This window comes from Eschscholzia californica, unplaced genomic scaffold, assembly GCF_041429995.1.
Source record: "Eschscholzia californica isolate CP2 unplaced genomic scaffold, dmEscCali1.0.p SCAF_4, whole genome shotgun sequence".
Lineage (NCBI taxonomy): Eukaryota > Viridiplantae > Streptophyta > Magnoliopsida > Ranunculales > Papaveraceae > Eschscholzia > Eschscholzia californica.
The window spans coordinates 54,229,133-54,253,365 of record NW_028238461.1 but is presented as its reverse complement, the minus strand read 5'-3'; the positions used below and the strand labels follow the sequence as shown (position 1 = coordinate 54,253,365).

At 36.6% G+C, this 24,233-nt stretch overlaps 3 protein-coding genes, 1 long non-coding RNA gene and 1 other non-coding gene across 6 annotated transcripts; 2 read left to right on the top strand and 3 right to left on the bottom strand.

The window, feature by feature from the left end:
* Positions 1 to 3,593: 3,593 nt before the first annotated feature.
* LOC147546261 (uncharacterized) lies at positions 3,594 to 5,014 on the bottom strand. Its single transcript, XM_086635901.1, has 2 exons — positions 3,925 to 5,014; positions 3,594 to 3,628 (listed from the first exon to the last, which is right to left on the bottom strand). Exons 1-2 carry the CDS (start codon positions 5,012 to 5,014, stop codon positions 3,594 to 3,596), a joined length of 1,125 nt encoding a protein of 374 aa, XP_086492027.1.
* Positions 5,015 to 8,415: 3,401 nt separating this feature from the next.
* Positions 8,416 to 8,489, top strand: TRNAR-UCG (transfer RNA arginine (anticodon UCG)). Its single transcript has one exon. It is a non-coding gene; the product is annotated as a tRNA-Arg (tRNA).
* A 1,234-nt stretch (positions 8,490 to 9,723) lies between these two features.
* Positions 9,724 to 11,400, bottom strand: LOC147546259 (large ribosomal subunit protein uL29-like). Its single transcript, XM_086636461.1, has 4 exons — positions 11,304 to 11,400; positions 11,054 to 11,189; positions 10,807 to 10,963; positions 9,724 to 9,985 (listed from the first exon to the last, which is right to left on the bottom strand). The coding sequence occupies exons 1-4, from the start codon at positions 11,305 to 11,307 to the stop codon at positions 9,911 to 9,913; spliced, it is 372 nt and encodes a 123-aa protein (XP_086492587.1). The 5' UTR covers positions 11,308 to 11,400; the 3' UTR covers positions 9,724 to 9,910.
* Positions 11,401 to 12,373: 973 nt separating this feature from the next.
* Positions 12,374 to 15,644, top strand: LOC147546258 (caffeoylshikimate esterase-like). Of its 2 annotated transcripts, XM_086636668.1 has the most exons (9): positions 12,374 to 12,744; positions 12,861 to 12,896; positions 13,033 to 13,126; positions 13,213 to 13,245; positions 13,338 to 13,484; positions 13,586 to 13,716; positions 13,830 to 13,967; positions 14,431 to 14,529; positions 15,211 to 15,644. In XM_086636668.1, exons 1-9 carry the CDS (start codon positions 12,742 to 12,744, stop codon positions 15,490 to 15,492), a joined length of 963 nt encoding a protein of 320 aa, XP_086492794.1. In that variant the 5' UTR covers positions 12,374 to 12,741; the 3' UTR covers positions 15,493 to 15,644. The 2 variants fall into 2 exon arrangements, with proteins under 2 accessions (XP_086492794.1, XP_086492795.1); XM_086636669.1 differs by lacking the exon at positions 14,431 to 14,529 and having other exon boundaries at positions 12,462 to 12,744.
* Positions 15,645 to 15,877: 233 nt separating this feature from the next.
* On the bottom strand, positions 15,878 to 19,880 carry LOC147546257 (uncharacterized). The gene is made up of 3 exons (XR_015223853.1): positions 19,624 to 19,880; positions 16,307 to 16,424; positions 15,878 to 16,086 (listed from the first exon to the last, which is right to left on the bottom strand). It is a non-coding gene; the product is annotated as an uncharacterized LOC147546257 (long non-coding RNA).
* Positions 19,881 to 24,233: the final 4,353 nt, after the last annotated feature.

The following is a 24,233-nucleotide window of genomic DNA, read 5'->3' as shown; positions in this document are numbered from 1 at the left end:
GACGACCACAAACTTAACATAGTATCGCAACTCGGTCCACGCTCTTTCAAGAAAAAAGATTGAAGTTCACACGTGATAAGTTTAACAGCCGCACGTGCTCTATGTTACTCAAAAAAGAAAAAGAAAAGTGTGGTATGCTCAAAAGAATGTCACATGTAAGGGAGCGCAACATAATAATGGCATATGGGTGAAGAGTAACATTCTAATAACTAACAATATAATTAAGAAGTAACAAGAAGAGAAGAGAGAGAGACTCGGTTGAGTCTCTGTGAGATAGAGAGAGAGAGAGGAAACCGAGTATGAGAAGAGAGGGAAAGTTGAGATTCAAACTCAATTCTCTATATTATCAAATCCAATCTGGTTACAAAAGTATATATAGGTTTGTTTACATGAGATTTACATAAGATTAAGTAAAAGATACATCAAGATATTATGGCCAATTAGTTAATTGACTAGTTCCACCGGGTGTAAGTGTGGTGTAGCCGAGAGTAGCCGAGAGTTGCTTGACTCGAGTTGACTCTAACGTTGATACTCCCCCTCAAGTTGGAGCGGAGATCGAAGATAAGCCCAACTTGCCAATTAATCGTTGAAAAGTGTCAGATCCCAGCGGTTTTGTAAAGACATCCGCCAGTTGCTCCGTTGTTGGTGTATATCGTGTCGTAATTAGTTTTGTTTTGATCTTTTCACGAACCAGGTGACAATCTATTTCGATGTGTTTCGTTCTTTCGTGGAAGACCGGGTTGTCTGCAATATGTAGAGCAGCCTTGTTGTCGCAATAGACGATCATTGGAGCTGAATGAGAAATGCCGAGATCTTGAAGGAGAAATTTGATCCATTGTAATTCGCAAGTGAGGGATGCCAAGGCACGGTAATCGGCCTCCGCAGAGGATCTAGCGACCGTAGATTGTTTCTTGGATTTCCAAGAGAGGGGACTGTCGCCAAGAAAAGTGATGTAACCAGTAGTGGAGCGTCGGGTAGTGGGGCAACCGGCCCAGTCGGAATCACTGAAACCCGAAACATTTAAAGAACTTGTGGATGATAGAAAAATGCCTTTACCAAAAGAGCCTTTGAGATAACGTAGTACTCTGTGAGCGGCGTCGAGATGTGTACTACGTGGAGATTGCATAAATTGACTGAGAGTGTTGACCGCATAAGTAATGTCAGGTCGAGTTACTGTGAGGTAAATTAGACGACCAATGAGACGTCTATATGTAGTGGGATCAGGAAGTAAATCACCATCAGTGGAATTGAGGCGAAGTTTCTGGTCCATAGGAAAAGCGGAAGGACGGGAAGCAGTGAGACCAGAATCTTCGAGAATATCAAGTGAATAGCGGCGTTGGCATAAAAATATGCCATAAGTGGAACGGGAAACTTCGATACCAAGGAAGTATTGTAGTCGACCGAGATCCTTGAGAGAGAAGGTGGTATCGAGAAAAGATTTCAACTTGGAAATAGCTGTAGTATCGTTACCTGTGATGATTATATCATCGACATAAACTAGAACATAAACTACAGTGGAACCTTTGGAATAGGTGAATAAAGAATAATCTGCAAAAGATTGAGAAAAACCATGAGATAGTAAAGCAGAGGAGAATTTGGCAAACCACTGGCGCGAAGCCTGCTTTAAACCATAAAGGGACTTGTTTAGTTTACAAACACGTTGCTCCCCCTTACTAGAAAAACCGGGTGGTGGTTTCATAAAAACCTCTTCGTCGAGGTCACCTTGGAGGAAGGCATTATTAACGTCAAGTTGGTGGAGAGACCAACCCTTGACGGCGGCAATGGACAATAACACACGGACCGTAACCAATTTTGCAACCGGTGCGAAGGTGTCCGTGTAATCTAATCCCTCAATCTGGGTGTAACCTTTGGCCACAAGACGTGCCTTATATCTTTCGATGGAACCATCGGAGCGATGTTTGATTTTATAGACCCATTTACAACCAATGGGTCTCTTTCCAGGAGGAAGATCAACAAGGGACCAAGTGTGATTAGATTCTAAGGCAGCTATTTCCTTAGACATTGCCTCACGCCAATGAGAAGAGGTCATTGCTTGGGAAAATGAGCGAGGTTCCGTTTGAGAGAGAACGGAAGTGAGAAATAGTTTGTGGTCGTGTGAAAAATTGTCAAAAGAGATGTGATTAATTAATGGATATGTGATAGAAGAGGAAGAGTCCGGCGTCGGTAAGACATTACAATGATAGTCATGAAGACGTGCTGGAACACGACGTAACCGGGCCGGACGGGAGTGATGTAATGGGACGGTTATATCACTGTTGGAGGCAGGAGAGGTGCCTATAGAGGCGGAAGGAAGAGTGGATTGGTTATCAGGGACCAGGGGAGCCGAGGTGCCCGTAGGAGAAATGGTGGGCGCGGTGCCTGAAGAATCAGGAGGGTTGTTCGGTGTGCCTGTAGAGGAAACAGGAACAGGGACCGGTGTGCCTGTAGAGGAAACAGGGACAATGGGAGAAGATGGAATGGGACTATGTAAGTGTGGAACCGAAGTTGGAGTTGATGTCGAGCCATGAGGGGAATGAAAAGAGCCGTCATCATGAATGTTGATGAAAGAACGAGAGGGATTTGTAGAAGGTGGAAGAAGGGTACTCATTGGGAAACGATCATCTCGAAAGATAACGTCGCGAGATACGATGATTTTCTTGGAGGAAAAACAAAAAATCTTATAACCTTTCTGGCCGTGTGGGTATCCAATGAATATGCCGGGAATGGAACGTGGATCCATTTTTGTTTTCGGGGACGGATGACGAGCATAGCAGAGACAACCAAACACTCTTAGATGAGTCAGAGATGGGGGGGAACCGAGTAATTTTTCATGTGGTGATAACCCATGGAGTAAAGGTGAAGGTAATTTATTAATTATATATACTGCAGTTAGCACGCATTCTGCCCAAAATTCGAGGGGTAGATGTCCTTGTAATCTAAGGGATCTGGCCACCTCTAATATGTGTCGGTGTTTACGTTCTACCACCCCATTTTGTTGGGGTGTGTAGTGTCATGATCTTTGATGTAAAATACCATTAGTATGCAGCCAATTTTGAACATCATTATTTAGAAATTCGGTTCCATTATCGGAACGGAGTGTTTGAATTTTCGGAAATAGTACGCTACCATTTCCCGAATGAAGAGAAGAGATGTCAGTACTAAATTGTGTACGGACATAATTAAGAAAATTAGAAAGGTATTTCTTGGTATTTGATTTGTGAGACAAAAGAAAAACCCACGTACATCGTGAGAAATCATCGACAAGCGTAAGAAAATAACGATTGCCGGATAAGGAGGGAACAGAGAACGGTCCCCATAAATCTGCATGAACTAATTCAAAAGGTTTTGAAGAAGTACTAGTACTAATAGGAAATGGCAAACGAGTCTGTTTAGATAACGGACAAATATCACACGGAATTTTATTATTCAAATTCAAGGAAACATAAGGAAATTTGCTAGATAAGAATTTTAAACGAGATAAGCTAGGGTGACCTAAACGACAATGCCATAAATCCGAAACGGAATTACAAGTACGAAAAGCAGAAAATAAAATTTTGGGTTCCGTGTGAAGAAAATAGAGACCATCCTTGGGATCACCATGTCCAATCCTCTTGCCCGTCACTGGGTCCTGAAAGGTACACGAAAAAGAATTGAATGTAACGTCACAAGCAAGTGAACGAGAAATTTCCGATACGGAAATTAAATGAAATTTAAAGGAAGGAATGTGCAGAACATTGTGAAGATAAAAATTATTAGTGAAGTAGATACTACCAATATTAAGAACTTGTATCCGTGAATCGTCCGGAAGTCGAACAAAATAATCCGGAGGTGCTCGGTTATAAGTAGAAAATAAAGACAAATCGGAACAAATGTGTTTAGAAGCGCCTGAGTCAATGACCCAAGGCGAAGAGGAAATAGACATACCCGTGAGGTTCACACTAGCGTCCTGTCCAAGCTTGAGTGTTGCTGTTGGAGTCGAAGGAGGTGGTGTAGAAGGGGTGCCTGCAGACTGTTTCGGCTGGGCCAGAAGGTTGCAAATGTGGCTGTACTGTTCGGGTGTAAAAGAAGTCGCTAAAGGCGCCGCATTAGGGTTCCCGATAGGCTGAACCGAGGCAGCAGTGGCTTGATTTCGTTGACGATCAGGGAAGCCATGAAGCTTGTAACAGGTGGAGATAAAGTGACCATGGACACGGCAGTGATCACAGAATGGGCGTTGCCTCTTGGTTCGTTGTTTCTCGAATCGTTCGGGACGATCCGAATGATGAAAGGAACCACGGTTTGCATTGTTAACAGCAAGGACAGCAGCTTCGGGATTCATGAAGGAGTCGTTACTTAAGTTCTGTTGCACTTCCTCTTGTTTAACCAAGTTGTGGATACGAAGGAGGGAAGGGAATGGATCCATAATAAGAATCTGGCTTCCAATCGCAGAGAAACGATCGTGTAAACCTTGGAGAAACTCCATTGAACGATCTTGATTGTAGCGTTCGAAGATTGACTTACCATGTCCACACATACATGGTTCGATAGCAATAAGTGAGTTAAGTTCGTCTTGAATGGATTTCAAACGCGTGAAGTAAGCCGATACGTCAGAACCTTCTTGTTTCAAACAAGAAATGGCACGCTTGAGTTGGAAGATTTTGGGAGCTTTTGTGTGATGGAAACGTTCATGAAGGTTTCTCCATATTTCTGCAGCGCTTTCATCATACAAAATTGATTGACGAATGTCCGGTTCAACGGAATTCAGAAGCCAACTAGTGACTAAGTCATTACATCGTTCCCATGATTCCAATTCGGTGGGAGAAGATGGACGAGGAATAGTTCCATCAACAAAGACAAACTTGCTTTTGGCGCGAAGAGCCATCTTCATGGCACGAGACCATGAAGGATAATTGTCGCCGGAAAGCAAAGGAGTGATCAAAATGGTTGTTGGGGAGTCGGAAGGATGAACATCAAACATGGTGGTGGCGGTTTGGTGAGGAGTGACAGTGGAGCCCGAGATGTCGGATGAACTCATAGCTTAAAAAAAATCGTGATTTGCTCTAATACCATAAGAAGTAACAAGAAGAGAAGAGAGAGAGACTCGGTTGAGTCTCTGTGAGATAGAGAGAGAGAGAGGAAACCGAGTATGAGAAGAGAGGGAAAGTTGAGATTCAAACTCAATTCTCTATATTATCAAATCCAATGTGGTTACAAAAGTATATATAGGTTTGTTTACATGAGATTTACATAAGATTAAGTAAAAGATACATCAAGATATTATGGCCAATTAGTTAATTGACTAGTTCCACCGGGTGTAAGTGTGGTGTAGCCGAGAGTAGCCGAGAGTTGCTTGACTCGAGTTGACTCTAACGTTGATAATAATGTCTAGGTCATTTCAGCTCGTTGACAATTGGTTTTGAGTTGGATAACAGAAACTTAAAAGACATGGCAGCAAAACTAGACTCACATATTGTAGGTTAATAAAAGGCATATATAGTCTACGTCACCGAGGGACGGAACTAGGTTATGAAATTAAAGGGGGCCCACACTCAAGCAGAAAATGATTTTTCACTAATTATGACGATTTTTTATTTCTTTCAAATTATTGGTTATTTTCGGTTAAAATTAGGATATTCTTTTAGATGATAATTACCCACAAATCATATTTTTCTATCGTTAGCCGCCAAATGTTTTCTTAAACTCCTAATACGATGACATATATAAAAAGTTGAATCAAATGATTACAAAATTAAAGTAATATACAATATGATATATGTTGGTGGTAGTTAGAAGTTTATGTTTACGAAAAATAATTTACCAAATGTAATTGGTCAAGACTTAGTATTTAATAGCAATGCTCCATACATGAGTAGTTCAACATTAATCCAGAGATTTTGATGCTCAAGTATGTTGCCATGCAACTATTGTAGAGTGTGTTTCAACAAAAAAAAATATTGTAGAGTGAAACTCATAACAACTTAGGAAGTTCTTGAATGCAAGATTGATTGAAGGGGACCTATGATGTAATCTTCCAAAATAAGGGACCAATCGTGGAGAAATGATAACATGCATGTGCACTTAACTAGACTGCACTCAAAAGCTAGGAGGGGACATGACCCCTCTGAAGTAACTTTAGTTTTGGGTCGAACAAATCACTTTTTCACTCAAGATTTTCAGTCTCAACGCAGCTTAAAAAGTTCAGTTCTAACCTAAGCCTCTCTTGAGGGCGAAAATTTGCATATGAAATTCCCTCTTTTCTACCCGTCCAATGCATTTTAATCATTAACGTGTGAGTAGTAATCATCTTTACAAAAAAAAAAGTAACTTATTTTTTTTAAAAAGAAACTGGAGATAATATATTTAAAAAAAAAAAAAAAAAACAACGGCTGGGTGTAATCCCCAACATGACCATTGGGATGTCCCCAACGGTCATGTTGGGGACTTTAGTCGGCCCTAAAGTAAGGGCCGACTGAGGTTGGACCCTCGGCTGAGGTTGAAAATTTGAATTTTCGACCTCAGCCGACTGGAGTTAGACCTACTCTTAGTTAAAGCATAGTTTCGTTTATGTGTCACCTGAAAAGATAAAATTAGTTACCTCGAAGAACGTCATACGTGATCAAGAAGCGTTTGAGAATAATTCCACATAAAAAACACATAATCTTCTATTTGATGAGAAAAAGAAAAAAGAAAAAAAAAAAACACATAATCTAGTAACTAAAAATAAAATGTTTAGGTATGCTTCACTTATTGTCAATTAGTCTAATTAAATGACCTCAAATGTATAAATAAGCATAACACATCAACACTGAGGGTCATTTACTGTTTAAATATGGGGTTCTCCGTCTCCCTAACAACTAAATCTTTATTCAGCTCTGGTCAACAATTTACCATTACGATATTTGCTTATCAGGTCGAATAATGTAAGGGTTCGCGTTGGTTCATCAATTCATGCATCTTATACTCTTCAAAGTATCGCTTTTGTGCTAAACCGAAGTAGAAAAACAATATGCCGAAGTATAGTTTCTAGGAATAATTGGTTGTACGTGTATCCGGATACTAGCATCAAATAATGTAATACAACCTTATCCCTTTTTGGTACTGAAAAGACTAACATTATTGAAACAACAATCAAAGATGTTTAGGTATGCAAAATACACATTTATTTTTCGTCCATACAGCTTAGAATTTTGGATTATTAGTATGTACCATTTTTATTCAATTTTACGCGAAACAAACATATTAGTGTTAAAATGTGTTTTTTCTCAGATTTTTAAGTGTTATCGTTATAATCTTATTTCACGTTAGTACAGGGATACACGTACACCCAATTATTCCTAGAAATTATACTTAGGTATGTTTTTTCTCTACATCCGTTCTGCGCAAAAGGGATTCATTGAGTAGTACAGGATGCGTGAATTTGACGAACCAACGCGAACATTTTTATTATACTGACCTAATAAGTAAATATTGTTTTGTTTTCTTTTGTTCTCTAAGATGTGGTGACGTATTTGTAGACCCATCTACAAAAAATAATCTAAGATGTCATAATGAAGACAGTTTGGATAATAAATTTTTTACCAAAATAATGAAGCATAAGGTTCAAATTTGAAAGAGTGCACATAACTGCTTGCTATAATTGCATCTCCATGTGCTCATAACCTTATAATAATATCTTTCGATTCATGTGTTTATTCTCTAGGATTTAAGACATCAAAATCAAACAGCTAGCTCATTTACCCTAAAACTTACCAAAATTTTATTAGTACACATTCCTTTGAATTGGGGAGAAATTTTTCTTTTAACAGACAAGATTTATTGATTGGTCTGTGCGGATATTTGATTTTAACGTCAAATTGGGATTTATAACCAAATGTGTTAAGATAAGTTATAAATTTGAAGTGGTGAGTTAATTGTTTATTTGGGTGTGTTTGGATTTTGGTGACTTAGAAATGTAAAGTTCAATTATTTCGTACCATATAGGAGTATTTATTTTCGAACCAGCAACGGAAGATGTTTAGGTATGCAAAATACATATATTTATTTTCCGTCCATATATGGGACTAGGTCATTGGGCGGCTTTAGGATATTGGATCAATTTTTTTTTTTTATGAAGGAATATTGGATCAATTAGTATGTATAAATTTTTATCTCAAATTTACCTTTCTATAAGACTTACTTCGTATTAGGGTTTAGCGGCAATGATTCTGAGAGTGTTCTCTACATAGCTTAGATCTTCAACAAACCATTTGAGAGTACCAGATTACGATAAGAAAAACCAAGATGTTATGTGTATAAGCCTGACAAGTCTTTACACAAACATATATAGTTAGATATATCGATCATAAACTAAGTTTGGATTTCAAATTCCGATAAAATTTTACACAAACATCACACACCGCTTTAGTTAAATAATGTATTCACAAGGATATCAAACAAGACCGCATAGCGCAGTGGATTAGCGCGTTTGACTTCGGATCAAAAGGTCGTGGGTTCGACTCCCACTGTGGTCGTCTTATTTTTTAATTTTTTTGTGCGGGAGCGTCTAAAAGCGCCTCCGCAAGTTGCTTTTTGCGCTTTAGTATGTCTGTAGGCGCTCCAAGTAAGGGCTTAAAATTACTCCTCGTTCGACTTCTTCATCTTTCTCTATCTAATTTTCCCTTTGTTTTTCTTCCTAGTTCTTCTACTTTGAAAGCATGAATACCCTACAAATCCTCTTCAAAGCATTGAAAACATAAAAATTCTAGAAATCTTTTTCGAAACATTGAGAGATAAGAGCGGTGGGTGACGGACGGGGGGGGGGGGGAGAGAGAGAGAGAGAGAGAGAATAGTGGTTGGGTGGAGGCGAGGTGAAAATGAAGATTAAGGTCTAAAAAAAAATATGCTCTCCGAAAGTCAATTTTTAACTAATAAGTCTTTATGCCTCGGGGATTTTTCTTCATATCCAACCCCGGCCTTCATGAATCTCTAAGCAACCTTCTATCTGCTACAAGGTTGCCTTATATTATGGCAAAAACAAAACAATATAGTCATGAGTAGTGGTTGATTCTCTAAAACACAACCCGAAGAAGGTTTTTGGTTTGCTCTAAAATTTCTCAAACCCACGGTTCCTCCATCTTTCTTGGCTTTAATACACCACCCCTTTCAGCATCTGACCACTCCTTTCAGCATTTGCCAATCCGCCATCTATCATCCCCCAAATAACATTCCTATCTCCTTAGCAAGATGAATTAATAAAACTTGATCTTCTTTGTCAAAGAGAAAAGAATTAGGCTTGCCTTAGGCGAATGCTTTTGATTATTTTCTGATTCCATACTATTATGGGTTAGCATTTATAAAATTGAAAATGCCTTAGTTTAGGTAAAAATAAAGGTGGATGTTGGTTAGTCAGTGTTCCAAATTGCCGATATTTCCTGCTCATTTGACAAAGTAATTTACTTTTCAGGTCATAAGAGAATGAGAGATCGAGCCAAATTGACATAGGCAAGATGTAAATTTATGCTTAAAGTAATTGACAGGCAAAGCAGCTTAAAGTAATTGACAGGCAACGAAACTAGGATCCTACTCCGCGAAAGACATTTAGTCAAAGCACAGACAAGGAGGGAAGGTACCAGCCATCTTTAGGGTATAGGCATTCACAGATCCATTCGGACTTGCATGGCCTGATCCTAGGGTTTTCATACCAGAAGAGAAAGTGAAACATCCAAAACTGAAGCAGGATCGCCAATAGAAAAGCAGAAGTAACAATAAACTCAAAAACAAGTACTCATTATATGTTTGTCTAGAACCAAACTAGATTGAAGAATTAGGTACTTCAAACAACATAAGGAAGAAACTTCATAAGAGAAAAACATAATAGTTGAGGTCAAATCCTAAAGAGCAAAATGGGAAAAAGGGCGAAAACACAAAATTCGCAATTAACTTGATTCCTAGACTACACCTTGATTGCGTACTTCCTCATTGGGTAGTATAGCTCCTTTTTCTTCTCTCGTTCTGTTTTCAAAGATAACTGTCATGGAGGGAAGACAACAAAAGTATTAGTCATTGAGATTGAACATAAAGAAATTATTGATGTTGATAAAAGATGAGAAAAGATGCACATAAATTTGAAGAACCACTGGGATAGAGAAGACACCTGTGATACAATTACAACTACGTAGTAAGTACAAAGAAACATTATACCGACAAACAAAGAGAGATACAAAACATGGTGTCGTTTAGACACTAAAGTAGATTTAGAAAGTGGGTAAAGCGGGAGATCATCGATTGGCACGAGGCTAATAGTGAGAGGTAAGAGTGACTAAGAAAATGAAATGGAGAAAATTATGTGGTTATGGTGGGCTGCTAGTTATGGACGTAAGGGTTAAACACCTGCAGACAGTAAATGAGAGGAAGTATAGAAATCAAAATGATGAATTTGGCAAAAACCTATATTCTGCGGAGAAACAAGAACAAAGGTAATTTGGCCAATGTAACTAAACATTCCGAGTAATCTATGACCTCCTTATACAACTCATTTGGCTTGGCATCTTATACTTCAATTTCAAAGGTCCAATAGATTCATATAATGTGACCTTATCACCTATTCCCATCAACCCATATTCCCATTCTCATCCGCCCATATTGAAAACATAGACACAAGGAAATTCATGGAAGCAATCAACAAGTTGAACACTAAATGGTGAATTACAAGATCAAAGATTCAAGGCCAATCGAAAGTGAATCTCATACTAGATTTCGATTATAAACAACTAATTAAGCATTTAGGAAGAAACTATATAATAAAGTAAGTAATATAGAACCAGGTTAATGAAAAATAGAATATATTACCTGATGCTTGGTAAGGCGTCTTCTGATAGCCCTAGTCTTCTTAGGTCGAAGATCAAGAGGCAAGAACTTCTTGTTCTTGTAAGCTTCTCTTAAAGCAGCTTTCTGCTTTTGTGAAATCACAGTCAATACTTGAGCAATCGACAATCTCACTACCTTACTGAAACAAAACAAAAAACCCTAATTAGATCAAATCTAAACCCTAAAAATACAAAAATGAAAAGTAAAAGAAGAAGATTGTTTTTAATACATTTTGGAGAGCTTGTTTGGTGCTCCACCAGTGACCTTAGCAACACGAAGAAGAGCTAACTCTGCCTTCAAATCCTTCAACTGGTTCAATAAATCTGTCTTAGACTTACCTCTAAGCTCATGAACTTTAATCCTCGCTACATAGATTTAACGAAAACAAAAATCAAAACCAGATCAACTTAAATCGTGAGAGAAGATCAAGATGGAGGTAAAAATATTTGTTAAAACTCGAGTTGAAAGTTAGGGTTTACCCATTGGTGTTGATGCCGCTCCTCCTGCTCTTCCTCTGCGTAAAAGATGAAGGAGGAAATGTTAGGCGTTCAGAACTCTAAATACTAAACCCTAGACATCTAAGAGGGTTTTTTCCTATAAGTTTATAGACGCTCCTGCTCCTATAAGTTTTATAGGCGCCTTCTCCTCCCGCCACATTCCCCCAATTTTGTCACAAGGAAGGACATTTATGGAAGGCGTCTTGATTGGGCTTTAGAGGGGCCTATATGACCCTTCTTGTACGAATAATAGGCCGCCACCCCCAGTTATATTAGTGTCTCGTGTGTTAGCTCGGTCTCTCATACCTCGTTCAGTGTATTGGCGAGGGTGCTTCGTGTATTTGCTCACTGCTCAGGTGTCCCGCTACAGTTTGGGAGCTTCCTAGTTTGCTGCACTTCTTCGGAGTCATCTTTGAGACTTTTGTGGTTAGAGAGTTTACGTTTCAGCTCGTACAAGCTTCCCAAGTGACGGGTTTGTTGAGATTGGCATCCATCCGCGCCTTGGTCTAGTCAGAGCACCTCTAAACTCTTTTGACTTGAGCTCACGAGGCACTGGATGCACTTCAATCGATCGAGCTAAAACTATGTTCTCATTAACAAATTGAAAAGTTTGGACTTTGAAGACAAGACTGCTTTTGTTGGAGTCGAAGAACTTCACCCGAAGTAGTTACTGAGAAATAATGACCCTAATCAAGCACAACTTTAACATAGTTAAAGCTACGTTTGATGGTGATTATTTTCTTTTTTGAGAGCCTAAACCCCAACTTTTTTCATGGTTGACAGTTTAGTAGGTTCGAAATTAGTAGAGATGAAATTTTTATTCTTTTTTCCATTTTTGTTACGAAGTCTTCATACTTGTCTAAGTTCGTGTCGTGAGCGTAATAGACATGAACTTTTTAACTTATTCTATACTCACTCAATACGCTTAGAAGACGCACACAAGGTCGTCGTGTTATTTGGTTCCAAAAGGCCGATCGAATAAAATGTTTTTTTTATCAAATGAGTGCAAGAAACATGAGCAATTATAAAACTACTTTTTGTTTTGCCACAATGAGGAAGATTTGATGGAAAACAAGGTGAAGACCACTTCTCACTTTCATATCGCATGAATTATTAACTCGAAGTAATTCAGATTAACGTAATACAAATAGAAGATGGGTCTTTGGTTCAGTGGTTTACATCCTCTCCGAAGTCTCTGACGTTTTAGGTTCAAGTCTGTATACATACATTGACGTATACGTATAGATACATGTATCCACACACATACATACATAGTTTGACTACAAATTACCAAAAAATGATACTCCAAAATCCATTACTTCCCTATTTCAGCCAATCATTATATATAATAAACTCTTAATTATCTTCCTCCATCTTCATATCCATCTCCATCTCTGCAGAAATATTCTTCCCCTTCTTCATGGTTAACATCTCCTCTTACCCAAACCCCATTTCTCTTTAACTTTTTTTTTTTGTTCTTACTTCTTCTCTATTAAAAACATGCAGACTAATTATTTATCTTCTTCTGATTTTTAACAGGCTTCAGAGATGATTGGAAGTATTAAATATGAAGAGGTTAACAACTTAGCATATATATATATATATATATATATACCTTTTCATTTTCCAATACTACTAAACTCTGTTTCATTATCTTAATGTGTACTAATCTAAACATTAATCCTTGATTAATAATCATTACTTCTTTCAGGAATTTATAGTTAATCCTCGTGGGTTAAAACTTTTCACTTGTCAATGGGTTCCTACAGATCAAGAACCAAAAGCTTTGATTTTTATCTGCCATGGTATTCAAGTATTCAACTCAATCTCCTCTGTTTTTTTTTCTTGTTCTTTGTATTAATTCTTCTCTGGTTTTCTTTTAATTTGTTAGGGTATGCCATGGAATGCAGTATTTCAATGAGAGGTAGATATCAATCCTCATTTGATCAATTTTTAGAGTTCATGAGATCTTATTATCAGAAAAGTTGATGAATGAGATTAAATTTTTCGATACAGATACAGCAATCCGACTAGCGAAAGCGGGTTATGGAGTTTACGGTATAGATTACGAAGGTCATGGAAAATCATCTGGGTTATTTGGATTGGTTCCAAGTTTTAAAGATCTTGTTAATGATTGTTCTGATCATTTTACTAGTATTTCTGGTTAGAATTTATCAATTAAATTTTTGTTCCTTTTGTTAAGTTTGAATCTTTGATGGGTTTTCTTTAATTTGAACAAAACTATTTGTTGTTTTGATTGGCAGAAAGGAAAGAGAATAAAAGAAAAATGAGGTTTATTTTAGGAGAATCCATGGGAGGTGCAGTTGTTATTCTTTTGCATAGATTGAAACCAAGTTACTGGGATGGTGCCGTATTGGTTGCTCCCATGTGTAAAGTAAAGAATTCATCTCTATAGAGTAATTGTACTACTATTATTTTATTCCCACTTTAGATCTCTCTATCTACAAAATTAATTGATTGATTTGTTTTGTGTGTTTTTTGGGGCAGATTGCAGAGGATTTGAAGCCACCAAGACTACTTGTTAGCATGTTAGAAGTGTTGTCAAAGGTTATACCAACATGGAAAGTCATCCCAACTCCAGATATCATTGATGTTGCCTTTAAGCTACCTGCCAAGAGGGAGGAGGTAAATGTTTCACTATTTTTGGGTGTTAGGGGTCATATGCAATTTAGAGTGTTTTTTCTTTTGCATGATTCTATAGATACCCGGTAGATCTAACTCGTCACATACGCGCGATAATACTTTTAGATTCTAGACTTTTAGTTTAGATTTATGATGCGACATAGATCTAACTCACTTGTGCGAGGAAATATTGCCCATCACAAGTATATGTTTATTATGCATATACCAACGATATAGTACACGAAAAATGAAACATCTAATATGGAAAGGAAAACCTTGTTTGAGAACTGGCTATGAACTTCTTAATGCTAGTTTAGACATTGAACAAAACCTTCACCAGGTCAACTATCTCCATTTGTTTTACATTTTCTCTTATTTTTAGTTATCCCCATTGGTGCAGTTGTAAGGGTGTTTGTTTCACATTATTGAGTCCCATGTTTTCAACTTTTCAACTCTCAACTTGCAGATTCGGTTGAATAAATATTGCTACAAAGGAAAACCTCGTTTGAGAACTGGCTATGAACTTCTTAATGCTAGTTTAGATATTGAACAAAACCTTCACCAGGTCAACTATCTCCCTCTCTCTCTCCCCCTCTTGCTTAAACATTTGTTTATTTATTTATTTAAGATTGATTACCATTTTTTATATTTAAATTTATTATAACAGCGGAAATGTGGATACCCATTAATACCCTAGTTAGGTCAAATAACTTTTATAGTTCTTTTTAAGTTGTACTTAATTTATAATGCGAAAAACATTTAAATATTCTTCTTCGGTTTCTTTTTAGAAATAATCATTTTCAACCCATATATTAGTTTTAATGAATAAGAGTGATTAGTCATTTTTCAAAGTGACTTGCACATTTTGAAGAAGAGTAACAAATAGGATCTAAAATTGTAATTTTTTAACAAAAAAAATGAGTCTAAAATTGTTAAGAAAAGTATGCACAAAGTGACGTTTTTCTACCCCAACAATACATATATATAGGTGAGGTAAATCACCCTTTTCTATATTATCGAATAAAATACTACTAGAAAATTTTCGACAAAAAATAAAATAAAATATTAGAAAAAGTAATGTGCTAGAAAGTGCGTATTTTGTTTCATGAAAGCGTATGGAATGTAATGCTTGTAAATCTGATGGGACTTATTACAATATCTGGAATTAATATCACAATATCTACATTTTTTTGTATATAAGTAATTACTTTAAGAAAATGTGATTAATTTTGGTAATATGATATAGGTTTCATTGCCATTCATAATCGTTCATGGAGGAGATGACAAAGTAACCGATCCATCTGTAAGCAAAGAACTATATGAATCAGCTGCTAGCTCGGACAGGACATTTAAACTATACCCAGGAATGTGGCATGGACTCACTTCCGGTGAACCCATTGAGAACATCGACATTGTGTTTTTTGATATAATTGGTTGGTTAGACGAGAGAAGTCGAGCACTAAGTCCAACGAGAGTAGAGATAGAATTGAAAGGAGATCATGATATCCAGTTTTCAACTACTAAGTAAAGTGCTAATATTCTACGACAGTATACATTTAAAATGAAATTTAATTGTGATCAACTTTTGATAACACTATATTGATTCTGATGTTTCTCAATCGCTATGAAGACGAGATAAATTCTAATATTATAAAATCAATTGATGGAATTTTTGTTATATACTAGGTTTCTGTTGGTATGATCTCTCTTAGCTAAAGCCGATAGATCATAAAAGATGTCTTCGGAGATGAAAAAACAGAGAAAATAATAAAAATGACGGCCGAAGTACAAAAGTAAAAGATTGTAGAGATATTAGGGGAAGTAAAATTAATAAAGAGGTTAAGGGAGAAGAAATAGAAAAGGGATGTAACACTAAAATAGTTAAGAGAGAATGAGAAATCAGGAGATAAAAGTAGGGAAAAAAGATACTACTTGGGATAATAGTTGTTTTAGGGTTTAAATACACTATATGAAAAAAAACGGTATGGCATTAAGACATTAATAACTAAAATTTCATCGAAGAAACAATAAATGAAGAACTCGGACTGCTATCTCCGGCTCCGGTCGAGATCTGTCACGTATTGCTCGCTTCCATATCTTATCCAGCTCTTGTTTGGTCTACCTTGCTCGCAGCATATTCATATTAGCGGCAAACAATGATTAGTCCCGCAGATAATTAAGCATCGGATAATCATATTTCTATTCTTAAAAATGCATATACAAAAAAAAAATCTGTTTAAGGTACGCCGAGGGATGGATAATTTTCAAGATAGTAATGAAATCCTCATTTACCTAATTTGTCAGGTATAGTTCGAAAATGCGCAGGAGAAACAAAAACGTACCTGAAAACTCAGAAGAATTTCCTCGAGCACCACCATATTCCAATTACCACCCATATAACTTTGTTATATACAAAGCTAGAACTGAGGAGGGTTTTGTAGCAGATAGTTACTGATTTGCCTGTAAATAAAAATGCAGATGTTATAATGATTTCAGTCTAATTGATATCACAAGAATATAAGCAAGTTTTTGACAAATTTCTCGAAACAGTGAAATTTAGAAGAAAATAGTTTCCAAACTTGCACGCTCATATAAGAAAGATTCGAGTTTTATTATCACTGCACAAGGATGGCGCTACTTTATAAATTTAAACGAGGATCATTTTTTGTATAAGCAACATCAATCTGAAATTTGTATATGATGGCTTCATATCCGTTTCTAACGGTAATGACATCTACTCAAATCACTCTTTTGTGCTGACACGCAACCAGCACTAGAACTCGATCTAAACATAAGCTTTTCAAAAATCCTAACTTGAAATTCATTATTGAGACCACTTGATATTTCTTAAGCAACCATCCAAGGTTTCAGGAAAATCCTGATCATTTTGTTCTGAGACATACATATGTGCCATAATATTAGGTTTCAGGAAAATCTTGGGTTCTAACTTTCTATCCAACAACATCCTAAAGTTAACAGAGGTGCTGCAATCAAAAAAATTATTTTAGTTCTTACTGGCTGTTGACACATCCTAAACGTCAACAAAAGTAGCATATTACGTTAAAGTAGGAAAGAGATGGATTAGGCATTAACATAACGTAAAAGACTCCTTCAACTACTCTCTTTGGTAAAACAGTTGCTGCCAAAACGAACAAAACTAATCTGCAATATTATATATATATATATATATATATATATATATATACGTTCAGTGTTTTTTATTCTATCAAACAATAAGAGAAAGTTTACTAACAATAATTGGTTCATCAACAGCAATGTCATGACTGAGGTAAGACCGTAAGAGAATTAAATTCCAGCATTATATCCCAATTATTACACATTGACACTTACATTTACGTTTATCTCCGCATTAACCGCTAACTTGACTCAGACCCTGACAAGTGGGACAATGGATTTACGTGCCGCTAATTAGTTTCTATTCTTACAGTACTAATGATTTGATGTTTGAAATAACATGTTAAATTTGGGTGCGCACAACAGTACAAGTACAACTCCATGAGTGTCATCTGGAACCCAGTAGAGATCTGATCACTTAGAAGACTACCAATACCAGTAACCCTATTAATAACGAAATCTAGAAAAAGAAAAACTTGCTGATGTACATTTAGTAAAATTTACTACATTAGTGCATTTCTCTATCTCTTACCAGGGTGCCATACTTGACATAACCAATAAACTAAATAGTACAAAGATATTTTTAACTATTTAACTAGGATAGGATTACCTAGCAAGTTAATCAAAAAATTCAACAGTTTTCTTGCGCTAATGCGACCGATCAGGAAACGAAAACGATCTTATGGAGCTTTCACTATATTTAATGTACATTTATCTGCTTCTTGTACAAAATTGAAGTGTTTTCTCGCGCTAACAAAACTGATCAGGCATAGAGTACAATCTATGGTCGTTTTTATTAAGGTGCGTCTCTCAAAACCAAGCACGTAAAACTCTTCAATCCTATATGCAAGTATCAGGTAGTGGCAAAGTCGCAAAGTAAATAGTGATCATTGTGTCAAGTTTAGTCGTTCACCAAAACATAATCAAAATCGTACTGGTATTTAGCTAGTTTTACAATCCAAATGTAGCATGTGAGATACTGAGAATAATATAGTGAAAGACTTCTCCTAATTATCATTAGTTGTAGAAATACATCTATAAGATATGGATTTTATCTGGGGTAAATCAAACAAGGGAATCTGACTATAGAGAAACTAGATAATCACTTAAAAACAATAACCACCACTAGTAATGCTATGGTATACATTGAGGTGCAGAGTTCTTGTTCTTTAAAGGTAACTAGGGGTATGGTTAGGAACGCAAGAAAGCCCCATCCTCGCATCCGAACGAGCCCGTAAAAGCAGAAGCTTGAAAACAGGTAGTACCTTCCCGGACTGCCAGATTTAACGGGCCAGACTCTTGTGAAATGTCTTGCCCAGACATCTGTGCGGTTCGGCCCGATAAGAGAAGTGCCAGCATGCAGTGGCACAATCTGGTTCAGACCCCTATACTGGGGCTTAATTAACCAAGAATCAGAAACGATGAGAAACATGATTGTGTTTCAACTTGCTATAACACCAAGAATGACGGTACGGGAACTTACTACCCAAAAACAATTGTAAAGGCTATCAAAAAAATTATCTGCAGTTCTCACTACCTTGCTTGTTAAAACATCCTAAATGTCAACAGAAGTAGCATATCCTGTCATAGTAAAGAAATAGAAGGACTAGGCCTTGACGTAAGAGACTCCTGAATCACAAACTACCAATTATTTCTATTTTAGGAAATTCTTACACGTAAATCACATTAAATGCTAACGCTACGAATGCTGAGACAATACAATTCATTCAGTCAAACCATTGTCGGCAAGCCAGTCACAGTCGTTATATATACCTTACAATTCTAAGAACAAGAACATAGTATTAAAAAAAAAAGTTGAATTTTAGCAATATATGTTACATTTCTTAACTGCACTCGCATTTACGTTTGTCTCAGTTCCTTAAATGATGAGATCGAGCAAAAAAAACCCGTTGACAATGTTTCGGATACGTTTACTGCATTTCTCTCTCTTACTAGGGTGTCATACTTAACTAAACTCCATCATCACTAAACACTACTTTTTGCTACTTAAGAGTCTCTGTCAAGGTGCATATGTTACCGTCTTCCACGAAGTATACATATTTTTACATGGTATGTACATTTAATGATTTTCTTAACCCTCAGACGCGAAAGAACTAACATTGTCAAGGTATCAACGAAGTGTCTGTAAATCCATTTTGACCTTCTAAATTATTGACATTCTCCTAATCTAGTACGGAATGTTATGGGAATGAAGTACAATAAAAGATACATGTGAGTGTTGAGAGACAAATCACTTTGATTCAAACGGTCGCTATTTGATCGGTATATACACATCTAACAAGGATTATTGTGTAATTAATTAGCAAATCCCATTAATTTTCAATGTTGTATTACTAAACTTTTCTCATAAAAGAGATGCCTAAAGTTCTGACTCTTCTGAACATATCAAAGCATTTCAGAAACAACCCTTAATAACACAATAAATGATCCAAATCAAAATACCCTGCACTTTGAAAATGAAAAAACCCTAGCTGATTTCATATTTCAATTCAACGACAATTACCTGGTTAAAACCCTAGCTGAAGAAGGAGTTGATTGTCTGAAATGTATTATTCTCTTTCAAGATATAAAGTTTCAGGTTTGACTAGGATGACTGAGTTGATACAGTATAAAATCGGGAGGGCCGTCCAAGATATAGCCCAACAAGGATCCACTAGTGAGAAATCTTCAATTGGGCCTTTTCCTGGCCCTTATGTGGATCGAATTCTCCCGCCATTCTATAAAGGGGGTTCACTCAGTTTTTTGATCATTTTTTTCTCTCAGCTCTAGCAGGTAACTAATAATCTCTTTATTTCTCTTTCCGTTCTAGGTTCGATCTTGTTAAATCTAATCGTCTCTCTTTCTTTCTCTTTCCGTTCTAGGTTTGATCTTGTTAACTCTCATCGTCTTCTTCTTTTTGCCATTTGATCTTGTTAAATCTAATCGTCTTCTTCTTTTTGCCATTTGATTTTGTTAAATCTAATAGTCTTTCTTTCTCTTTCCGTTCTAGGTTTGATCTTGTTAAATATAATCTTCTTCTTCTTTTGCAGTTTGATCTTGTTAAATCTAATAGTCTCTCTTTCTTTCTCTCTCTACAATCTATTTCTCTGTTGACTGATTCAGTTTAGAAATGGTTTAATCAATTCCTCTCATCACAGGTATAATTCACTCAGTTTGACGATTTCTTACTCTTAGCTCTAGCAGGTAACTAATTATCTCTTTCTTTCTCTTTCTGTTCTAGGTTTGATCTTGTTAAGTCTAATCGTTTGTCTTTCTACAATCTATTTCTCTGTTTATTGATTCTACTATGTCAGTTTAGAAATGGCGATGTAGTTTAATTTGATCCATTGTAGCAATTTTATTAGCAGAAATTCTGGTTCCTTGTCTGAATTTCATTCTCTCTCTCAACTTTCTCGGTCAGATCTTCTCTTTGGTTAGATATTTTTATTTTTCTCTTACTGAATAATTCTGTCTCTCTGTGAACTTTTAAGTTTGCTTACAAATGGCAAAAGAAGAAGACGGTGGCTACTTCTTTGTACTCATGGGAGATTTACGTAAGGGTAAAGAGGCCATTGAAGACACAACTATACAAGAAAGTGGTTTAATAGTGCGTAAGTTTCCATCTCTGTACCTTTGATATGTTTGCTGTTTTTGTGAGAACAATTTTTTTTGCTCTCTGTCTACATTTTCAATATCTTTTTTTGTATGCTTTGTTGTAGATGGTATAATTCGAACGAATGATTTAGAATCTGTGTTGGTAGGAGATTTGAAGGATCGTTGCGCATATAGATGTATAGATACTCGCAAAGCGGTAAGATCACGGATTTCTAGTTATTTTTTTTAGATATCAATCGGAATTCGTATTGATCTATTGCTATTATTTTCAGTATTGTAACTGCGTTGTAATGATCGATTATGACAAGCTTTACGAACTCTCTGAGAATGATAATCAGCTGTTGACTTAGGTATTTTATCATTTTATGTTCTTGTTAGTTTTTTTTTTTTTTAATTTTAAGATATTAATTGGTGTTTGTGATGATTGATTGCTGATATTTTCTATAGGGGTTCCTTTTTGTATGCTGTTTCCATCTTATTGGTTTGTGTTAGGATCATGATGAGGAATTTTATTTGATCGAAAATTGTAGTTTCATTAGAAGTCAATTGTACTCGTAGATTTTAGGGAAAGAATGTTGATATGAAAAGCTTAACTCTTTTATTAACAGCCAACTAATTTAATCAGTACCCACTATTTGTCTGTCAGTTGTATTTATATCTACTGTTACACCGTTGTTACATCCCTTCAGTAACAGTTCGCAAATAAAAATATTCTGCAGCCATCCGGTTTATGCTGCGAATTCCTAGTAGTGGTGTATGATTGGCAATATCAAATCTGGCGAAAAGAAGAGTAATATTCCTTCATCTCTCTATTGCACTCTATCTGATTATCTTTTCTAGTGTCTAATTTATTAATGAATGAATCACCAGTTGCCTGCGTAAGTTCGCCACGTCATATGTTTTGGCCCCGATCAATAAGGCCAGAATGGAGCAAATTTGTAAGAATGTTGAAGAGGATCAAGCAAAAATTGTGTCCATGAAAAAGAAAAGGCTGAAGAAGGGTGGCTGGATTGACGGGATTGGCAAGCATATTGTCGTTACAGGTGGTGCTGGTTTTATCGGGCACCGTCTAGTTAGTCTGCTGTTAGGAACAGGTGATAGAGTAACCGTGATCGATAATTTTGTTACGGGAAGTAAAGAAACTATTAAGCCATATCTTGACAACATTAGATTTCACTTGATTGAAGAAGATTTGGTTAAGATGGTGGAACCGATTCCATTTGAGGTGGATGAGATCTACCATTTGGCCTGTCCTCCGTTCCATGGCTCCTATCAGCATGATCTACTAGATAGTATAATATCCTTCAGTGTTATGTAAACTTTTTTATTAAATTTTGATATTCTTACCCTCCCTAAGATGTGTTACTTCCTTGAGTTTTGTTTCTCTTAACATAAAATACAAGACGAATGTGGTTGGAACAATCAATATGCTGGAATTAGCTAAGGTGAAAGGGGCCCGATTCCTTTTAGGAAGCTCAGATGTTTATGATGATCCATTTAAACATCCTCGGAGTGTGACTTATGGGGAAGAAGGAAGTGGTGAGATACCTTTTGTTATGTTGGTTTGAGATAGTATTATCAGTTTTACCAAGGTAATTAATGTCAATCCTGTTCATGATCAGGTGAGAAGATCCCTTATGATGAAGGGAGGAGGGTCTCCGAAACTTTGGCTGTGCGCTATCGGCAATTAGGTCTTCAGGTAAATTGGCACATTAAACTGCATCTGTCAAAGTTAGATTGAGCAGGCTTGTGAATAACGAGGATGTTCTTTTTGTAGGCGTGTATAGTACGGATTTTTAATACATACGGCCCTGGTATGTGTTTATCAGATGGCAGTGTTTTCAGCGAAGTTGTTACTAAGGTTTTATGTTGTCACCTCTCTCTCTCTCTCTCTCTCCCTCCCTCTGTTCAAAGAATAATAATAACTATAATGATACAACTTTATCTCACTTGTAGGTGCTCCAGAAGCAAGGAACTGCTGCATTTGCTGATGAGAAACAGACCTATGGCTTCCAATATGTCACTGATGTGGTAATATTATACTTGAGGTCGTTTCCAAAACGAATTTTGAGTGAATATGTTGCAGTTAAGGTTACTGAAAATTTTGACGGATTTGTGTGATAATTTTGATTAGACCAATAACTCGGATATTACTAACTACAGGTAGCTGGCCTAGTAGTTTTGATGAAAGCTAATTATGATAGACCCTTCAAAATGTGCCACCATTTTGAGTACACCAAGTTTCAGCTGGCTCAGGTTTTTTATTTTTGTCCATTTGACAATTATTTTCTTCCATTCACTTTTTAGTTGTGGTTTCATTTTGCTGTTCAAATCTTGAAATGAACAATTCTATTTTTTTTTTTGGAACTTCTGTTAACAGGTGGTGGAAAAAGCCATTGAATCAAGTGGAACAATAGAACTCACACAACATACTGCAGAAGATGAACTCAAGAGGAAATCTGCCATTACTATAGTAGGAGAGCACATGTACTGGGAACATAAAATCTCTTTGTCGGAAGGGGTAAGATCTATGGTAACCTACTTTTTGAAGCAATTAGACGAAGATGGTAACTGTAAACTCGTCTAGTTTTATTCATGGTTTCTGTCAAGAAATATTCACGTTGGATATACCTAAAGTTTTAGGTTATGTTGTTTTGAAAATGCTGTACCTAATTTTCATGGAAAAGCATCACGCGAAAAATAGTTCAGTACTTGCTTATTCCAATTATCATATTCTGGCGAAGTCGAACTACTCTTTGGGATGAAAGAAGGTGATAAACCAAGTTTCAGTCATCCCCTGTATAGAACTGTAAATAAGTTTCTTAATTAACATACCTCTTGGATGTAAACCACATAAGTCCGGCCGGGGTACGTGTGAATAGAGATGATAGTGTTGGAGAAAAGCTTATTCTCACACTTCTTTGAGGTCATACTGTCTGAGCACTGGTCCAATCCTTGCAAGTAATCTTCCTTGGAACTGGCACAGAGCCACCACTTGTGTACAAAAGTTCAAGGCGTTTCCCATGATCCCATCTTCCATAAACCTATAAATGTGAATAAATCCCAGCTGAAAAGCTTCATCTCGGCCAAAATTGCAACCCCGGACCCGGAGCTGTGCCAGCAGCTAAAAGAGTTCCATTTTCCTTATCATGGAAATTCTTATTTTGTGTTACAGATAGAGGATGCACCAAAAATAAAGGCCACTTCTTTACAAATAAGACACATCGCCGATCAGATGGAACAATCCCTACTCAAGTGGTAGGGAAAGAATAGTACAATATGATTTTTTAAGTCATTTATAACTGTTTGTCATACATACTCTTTTTACATTTGCTATCTAATAAAACCAACTCATTCGTATTTATTGTACTTCAAATTTATAATTGAGTCAGATAAATGAGCTTTCGAGCACCGGGGTTGATTCACTTTCACTACTGATTCACTTTCACTCACGGATTGTAGGACCTGAGAAAAGAGGAAAATGTCGTGTAGTGGAACATAAAATGAAGATTGAAAAAT

Coding starts and splice junctions, on each gene's coding strand:
- LOC147546261 (XM_086635901.1), bottom strand. CDS start 5,014: ATGAGTTCATCCGACATCTCGGGCTCCACTGTCACTCCTCACCAAACC. Junction 3,629..3,924: donor CGCTAGTGTGAACCTCACGG/GTATGTCTATTT, acceptor TGTACCTTTCAG/GACCCAGTGACGGGCAAGAG.
- LOC147546259 (XM_086636461.1), bottom strand. Junction 10,964..11,053: donor CCAAACAAGCTCTCCAAAAT/GTATTAAAAACA, acceptor GTTTTGTTTCAG/TAAGGTAGTGAGATTGTCGA. Junction 9,986..10,806: donor GACGCCTTACCAAGCATCAG/GTAATATATTCT, acceptor CCTCCATGACAG/TTATCTTTGAAAACAGAACG.
- LOC147546258 (XM_086636668.1), top strand. Junction 13,485..13,585: donor TCATTTTACTAGTATTTCTG/GTTAGAATTTAT, acceptor TTTGATTGGCAG/AAAGGAAAGAGAATAAAAGA. Junction 13,717..13,829: donor TGGTTGCTCCCATGTGTAAA/GTAAAGAATTCA, acceptor TTTTTGGGGCAG/ATTGCAGAGGATTTGAAGCC.